Consider the following 7,221-nt stretch of genomic DNA (forward strand, 5'->3'; position numbering starts at 1 on the left):
TCTCCTCCTCCCCAGTCTCTTAAACCTGTCTTCCAGACTCTGCCATGGCCCCCCAAAACTTATTCCTGCGTCCCTTCCTAGTTTCTATGCCCCAGCCCCACAAATTCCCCGCCCCAGTAGAAATACTTCTGTCCCTCTGACCCCAAGCATGACTAATTCTTTCCTCCCAGGTAGTAAAGCTGGGAGGGATAATTATGGGGTAGGAATGTTGAGGCTTGGGGAGGGGGGAATCAAAGGGATCTAAAGCTGGGTGGGGCCCTCCCTTAAACAGCTGGTTTTGTGTGGGTGGGTGGGAGGGGATGTTGATGCCACACTGAAACAGATCTGGGCCAGCGCAGTTTAGGAGGGTGACCCTAAGAGACTTAAATGCACACAGGGGGAAAAGGCAGAGAAAGCAAAGATAAGGAGACAGCTGAGAGTGCAAACAGCCTGAGACAAGAGTGGGGAAGGGAGAGGAGTAGGAGGGAAGGTGACAGACACAACGCTGGATCCCAGATACAGCTGAGAGAACAGAGAAGACCCTCAAGGCAAGAGCAGATTTCAGTAGGGGGCAGGGAAAGTGGTGCACAGGAGCCAGGGCTCCTGCAGCTCCAGCTCCGGCTGGGGAATCTGGTCCCAGTTCTGCCCTCCCCCCTCCCAGGTTCACTCCCTAGGTGTGTTTGTTTACTGTCCCTCCCTGTCTCAGTTGGATGCTCCAACTCTGACTCTCAGGATCTTGGGGTGCAGGTCACATTCTCCCAGACTCCTGAGCCCTGGGCCCAGCCATGAGTACCTCCAGCACCGTCCTCTACACCCCGTTCCTCTGTGGGGCACTGGGTGAAGGGGGCAGGGTACGGTGGGGCGGCTGGGGTAGAGGAGCCAGAGGACCAATGGGGACAGGGGCTCAGAAACAGGAAGAAGAGAGTTGTAGGAGCTTTTGAAAGAGGAGCTACCGGGAATGGCCTCAGCCTGATAGGGTGGAACAGGACTAGTCCCATTGGAGAATAACTGTCCCTTTCTGTGACATCTGTGCCAAGCCTCTGTCTCCCCTGTCCCTTATCTCACCTCTTGCTTCTTTGTGGGCACCTCAGACGATGTCAATTAGTTTTCTCACCTGTCTCTGGCACCCCTGCTTAACTTCTTCACTGCCGCCTCCCCCGCCCCCTGGCTGTTCGGTCGTTCTCTAAGGTCATCTCTCATTCACATCTGGGTCTCCTAATCCCTGTATCCCTCTTGCCTCTGTGTCTTTCTCTTTTACTGCACTGTCTCCCCTCCCTTCTCTGTGTCTCCCTTTCTGTCTGCCCTTCTCCCTCCATTGCACTGCTCCCCTCCCCCCACTGTGTGTTACCTCTCCGTGCATCCCGTCCTATCCCAAGTCTTGGCTCCACTTCTCACCTGGCCTGTTGGCCTCTCCTCCCCACTGCCTGATCTCAGCCAACCCCACAGGTATCACCATTGTTACAGCTGCAGCTCTGCCAAGCCCTGCTGCCCTGTTCCCACCGAGTGTCAGGATGATGAACCTGTGGCAGCTGTACTGGCCCCTCAGGTAGGAGTCTGCTCCAATGGTCCTGCTCCAGGATGTTCCCCACCTCCCCCTGCCCTGCCTTTGCTGCTGCCCCCTGGCCATTACTGCATTACTGCGCCTGCCTCAGCATTCCCCCTTTGTCCCACAGAGCAGAGTGAGATCACCCAGCTGAAAGGCTGCCTCCCAACAGCGCAGTGCCCTCTGCCAGGCCACGCCACCTACTGTGTGTGCCCCTAGGCTCTGCGGCACCACTGCTACCGCCAGGACATGTGCAACGTGGCCGCCTACTGCAGCGGCCCTCCAGCCCCCTCCTCACCAACCTGCCCCTCCTCATGGCCAGCTTCACCTGGGGAGGCCGCCTCCTCCACTAGCCTCACGCGATCTGCAGCCCTAAACCCAGGGCTTCTCCACCATCACCATGGCGGTGGAAACACATGTACAGACACTTTGGAGATAAGGCCATGAACTTGATTTTGTTTCAAAACCTCAGATCCCTGACCCAACACCCAACACCTTCACAGACCCCTCCTAAGACCTGATTCCCACAGGCACTGCTCCAGCCCCTACAGGCACTTGCCCAGAGCCCAGCCTCATAAAACAAAACAAAAACAAAAAAACCCTGTTCTGGGTTTTTTATTTTCTAGATGCCCATTGCTGATGCCCTCTTCCAGCCCTAGGTCTCTGGCAAGGCCGGTGTTTTGATGCAGCTGTGGGTCCCACGCAAGGCCATAGAAGGAGCACCAAGTATGGTGAGGAGGAGCTCTTGCTAGGAAAGGTTAATTTGGTAGGTCATTGATACAGGAGAGTTAGCATGTCCCTAGGTAGACAGGGAGGTCTCTGGTGGAATAAACAAAGACAGCCATATCCTAAAACTTCAGGTTTGAGATCACTCCTTTGCTCCAGGACATAATGTAACAAGGCCTTGAGGTAAATCATAAAATTCCTTTTGGCCTGACAAATGGAGCAGATCTGACAGATAAGAGTGGGTTATTTTGCTAATTCCTTTAGGATGGGCAAGCAGAACAAACCTGGTAGACGAATTTCATTAGAAGGCACCCGTTCCCTTCTTCAAACAGCTCCCCTTCCCCAAGCAGGCAAGGGAAGGTATAAAGATAGGAGCTTTTGCCTCAGTCATGGGGCACCCCATTTGGGACCCCCTCCCACTCAGGAGCTCCAACCCTTTGCTTTCAATAAACTATCCTCTTTTTAAAACTCTTTGCCTCTTCTGGGTCTGTGTTTCCATTGTTCGGTCTCACGAGACACGATCCTGGCCCACACCCAGAAACTGCCGACAGATCCAACATCATCTACATCATTTGGGGACTCACAGGAAAAATATTCCTCCATCAGAAAGAGCTCAGGAAGGAGGGCCTGGGGACTATGAAGAGTAATTGAATAAAAGTGCTATCTGGGAGTCCAGCAACACCGCTGCATGCGTCTGTGCGTGCTTTCTAAAAGCAAACTGGCTGCTCGGTGGGTTGTGCTGGCTGCTGGAACCTGAACCATACTTTCACCTCATTCTCCATCTATGTCATTTGCGTCCTCTTCTTGCCAATAGCTTAGCTTAAGCCATTGTAGCGTGAAGGCTTTAGGTGAGACTTCCAAGAAAGCTTTTCTCCAGTGAGGCCCACACATGAGCAGATACACAAAAGGGCACCTTTTGTGGAGTTGCTCATGCGGGTGTGTGGCTGGGGTTCCAGCTTATTTCTGCCTGAGCCCAGGGAATGGATGAGCTGGGAGCATCGATGCCCTCCGCCGCCTCATAAGCCCAGACTTGTCCACGGTTCACAAACAGCCCAGCACACCGGACCTGATGACATACACCACTAGGGAATCCGCCGCCCCGCCCCTGTGGACACTCCTGCCCAGGGAGATAGCATGTGACTCTTTGGACTCCCAGGATGTCAGCATCATAGGCAGCTCACTCCATTCCGGATGCTAGAAAGGAGTGCCTGGGATAAGGAGGGTGACGGGTGTGGGGGCCAAGCATGGGCACCCCCATACTGACTCAGTTCCCTTCTCTTCCATCTGAGGAAGTCTGGGGTCTGATTAAAGGTGCTTGCTATCTCTCAGCTGCTCTTCTTTGTGAGGATGAGGGGCTGGCTTAATTTAGAGGCACCTTGAGTTTTCTTTCCACTCCTCTGTCCCTCAATCCTCCTATTCTGTGCTTCTGCTTTTCTCTGTCTCTCTGAACATCTCAGCCTTTACTCTGACTTGAGTCTCTTCCCTTGTCTGGGCTTCAGCTTCCCCCATTTGTCTCTGGTTCCTCCATGCCAGATTCTCCACCACGGCTCAAGTTCTTGGATTCCTCTGTCTCCTCGCTGCCCATCCCCACCCCTCTTCACCCTGTCAGCTATGACAGGCTCCCCACAACCCCATAATACTGCAGGCTCAGGGCTGCCCTCCACTGGCTGCCACAAGACAGGAGACCACACCTTTTTTGTAGGTGACATCGAGAAATACTTCTCCTTTCCTCACCCCCAACACACACACAGCTTGACTGCAAGAGACCAGTTGGACTGTGAAGTGACACTCCCAGCCCCTCCCCCCTTGCCAAGGTTTTCAGGGAATCCTTCAGGCGCCAGATGGCCAAGGAGACAGCAGGTCACTTCCCAGCAGATGTCATGGAGACCATCTGGTCCTGGGGGCAGGTGGGCTGTGGGTTTTGTGAAACAGAAAGACAGAGTAAGGATACCACCATTCTCCACGCCCTCAGAAACCAGAGCCCTAGGCCGACCCAACCCCAGTCCTCTTTGGGATTTAAGCCTCTGTCCTCTAGTTGTTCCTCACCTGAGTTGGGCCAAATGGATATTTTCATAGACCTGGATTTCAGGTTTGAACTGAGGAATCGAGGCATCTGGGGAGAAAGAGCCATATGGGGTATGGCAGAGAAGTCACCAGGTAACTCTGAGCTGTATTCCCTTTCCCCTCCTGCCCTGGAGAAGATGGGGTACAGAGGTAAGATGAGAGCCCACGTGTGGCCTTTCTCCCTCTGGGAGGAAGGGACTCACCTCTGCACTGAGCCCCATGGGTCCTCCGCCTCCAGAGCATGATGCTGAGGACCAGGATGGTGACCCCCTGGCCCGCTGCGAGCAACAGCGTCAAGACCCAGGGCACATCCCAGCCTGTGGAAGGGGCACAGAGGGCCGGGGAGGCATCCATGGAGGCTGCAGTAAGGGCAAGACAGGAGGATAAGGAGTGAGGCAGTGAGCGGGGTCTGTCCCTGTGCCCAAAGAGAGGCTTCGTAAGCTTTCTTGCTCCCAAATCCACCCCCCATACACCCCCTCCCGTACTTTGCCCCTTTCCAGGCCTCTCACCCTGACCCCATGAGCCAACATGGATGCAGAACGATGATGCCTCCCCACCCCCCACACAATGGACAGCTAACTCTGGAGCAGACAACCGGCTGTAGCTCATTTCTCCTCATACCCTTCACAGAAATCTACCCTTTCAAGAGAAAATAAAAATGCCTTCCACGTGTTCATTCTTCCGTTCACTCGCTCAGCTCCGTGAGCGTTCGCTGAGTGCCCACCACAGGCCGACACCATAGCAGGTGCCGTGCATGCAGAGGGCTGCCATGGGTGGCCTCCGTTCCCCAAATAATGGCCACTTGCTGCTCCCTCCTGCCTTGTAAACGGGTTATTCCACATCCAATAGCATTCTGCCTCTGTGTAAAGGACTTTCTTATAAAACGATTCTATTTCTTTCTCCTCTGTCCTCACTGTCAATGGGCCATTATAACATCAGTGCATATGTCCTTTCTTCAAAAGACAACTCCCCCAGCAGTAAGTTTTATTTTCTTCCTTTCTGCTATGGGATGTGCCACACAAAACAGATTGGCCTGTTTGTAGACGATGCTATATTCCACCAGGATTCTCCTTCTCACTCTTGGCCATGGTCTATCCCACCAGATAGCTGGCTTAACCAACCCTCTTCTTTGTTATGGAATCAGTCAATGAGAAAAAAGCCCTCCTCTTGCAGGATATGGTCAGCTCCACCAGAAATTATCCCTCCTGGACAGATTTGCCTCCTCTCTCACCTCCCCCCCAGCCAGCAGGTATGGGATGTGCCAGAGGGTACATCCCTTCCCATATCTCCCTCAGTTTACCTGCCAGGCTAAAGCTGACCCCTTTGTTCTGAGGCATGACACAGCGGATGATCCTTGGCCTACGACCCTTGGGCTCAGGAAGCCCCTCTCCAGGACACACCAAGAGCAGGGCAGCCCCATTGTTCCAGAAGGACTGTACACGGCCTCTCACAGGACCCTTCCCCTCCAGCCAGGTCACAGAGTCCAGGCGTCTGGGGGGTACCACAGAGCACAGGAGGACAGAGCAGAGGGCTCCATCTGGAGCCTTTGCAGATAGCTGGGATCCTGTGGGGAGAGAGTGACCCCTCAGTCCTTTGCCTTGGCTCCCCCATCTCCCAGTGTCCCCTGGTTTTCATGTCCCCACTCACCTCTAAGCACGGAGACATCATACACCCTCCAGTTCTGGTACTTGTGGCGCTGACCCAGTACAGTACACCAGTATCGCCCGGCATCTCCCTCCTTGGACCCTTCCAGCCACAAAGAGTAGTTCCCCAGAAGCTTGAGCCTGGATTCCCTTCCAGGCTTTCCAGGCTCTGTGGCTGGCCTGGCCACCTGGACTTGGGCCACCAGGGCAGTGGGGGAGCCTGCTGCAGGGCTGTGGAGCCAGGAGAGGAGTTCGTCCCCATGCAGGGTAGGTGGTAAGGGACATGGCAGCTCCATTGCCTCCCCCAAGGCCACGTGGATGGCCAGGATGTTGTCTGTGGGAAGCGGCTTGTGTGAGGCCAGAGACCTCCATCAGATCAACAAACACCCACCGGACCTCCAAACCCCTGGCTTCCTCCCTTTCTAAGGTCCCCCAGCAGTGGCCTAGCTGTGAGCACATTTCTCAAGTGACAGCTATAAAAAATGTGAGACAGAGAAAAGAGGTAGGGGCTTTCTTCGCCTCTCCCCAAATGAGTGAGGGAATCTGAGGGTAAGAAGAAAAAGGCTGGAATAGTTGGCAAATGCCCCTATCTCTCTTTCATGTTTCTCCTTTTCTGGAAGCATTTACTCATCCATTCTTATTTTCTAATGGAAACTCTACATGACCTGGACCCTCATTGTCTCTGGGTCTTCCCCAATATTAGAGGCAGGGGAGGTGAGACAAGGTAAATATATCTTCTTGAGTCAGATGTCTTCCCCAGGTTTTTAAGGAGAAACAGTGGCAGTGCCTCACAACCTTGCAGAATCCCTCACCTCCTGCTCCTTACCTGCAGCAGCATGGGGAGCCCCACAGAGGGGCAGAAGGAGGAGGAATAAGACCGCCATGTGGAGAGCCTGCCAAGTTCTCTTGCCTGGGACCTCGTGTCCCCAGGGAGGAAACAGCCCAGATAAAGGCCCATATTCCCTGGTCTGGAGTGACGTGGGCCTTTGGAGGGGATGGGAATGCTGGAAAGATAAAGCCCAGCTGCATGTTTACTGGGGGAAAAGTGACCAACACTTTTCTGCTCTGAGGGAAGAAGACCTAGTCTAGGCCACTCCAAAGATGACCTCCTTACCCTCTGATCCCACATAGGTGCAGGGACTCAGATCAAAGACTCTTTGTGCTAAGAAACCTGCACAGAAGGGGTCATAGCTGTCCCCCGCCTGTCAGTCTGGAAGTCCATTCTGTGTTCTCTCCTCCAACCTTAAAAGACGTCAGCCATGAGCG

General features: G+C 54.0%; 1 protein-coding gene across 1 annotated transcript; it reads right to left on the reverse strand.

The window, feature by feature from the left end:
- Nucleotides 1-2,121: 2,121 nt before the first annotated feature.
- LOC308493267 (lymphocyte antigen 6 complex locus protein G6f-like) lies at nucleotides 2,122-6,877 on the reverse strand. The gene is made up of 6 exons (XM_081039213.1): nucleotides 6,782-6,877; nucleotides 5,960-6,289; nucleotides 5,613-5,876; nucleotides 4,516-4,671; nucleotides 4,295-4,361; nucleotides 2,122-4,160 (listed from the first exon to the last, which is right to left on the reverse strand). Exons 1-6 carry the CDS (start codon nucleotides 6,837-6,839, stop codon nucleotides 4,127-4,129), a joined length of 909 nt encoding a protein of 302 aa, XP_080895339.1. The 5' UTR covers nucleotides 6,840-6,877; the 3' UTR covers nucleotides 2,122-4,126.
- Nucleotides 6,878-7,221: the final 344 nt, after the last annotated feature.

Source organism: Rhinolophus hipposideros (genome assembly GCF_964194185.1).
Source record: "Rhinolophus hipposideros genome assembly, chromosome: 3".
Classification (NCBI taxonomy): Eukaryota; Metazoa; Chordata; class Mammalia; order Chiroptera; family Rhinolophidae; genus Rhinolophus; species Rhinolophus hipposideros.

Coding starts and splice junctions, on each gene's coding strand:
- LOC308493267 (XM_081039213.1), bottom strand. CDS start 6,839: ATGGCGGTCTTATTCCTCCTCCTTCTGCCCCTCTGTGGGGCTCCCCAT. Junction 5,877..5,959: donor TGATGTCTCCGTGCTTAGAG/GTGAGTGGGGAC, acceptor CTCTCCCCACAG/GATCCCAGCTATCTGCAAAG. Junction 4,362..4,515: donor CCATGGGGCTCAGTGCAGAG/GTGAGTCCCTTC, acceptor CTTTCTCCCCAG/ATGCCTCGATTCCTCAGTTC.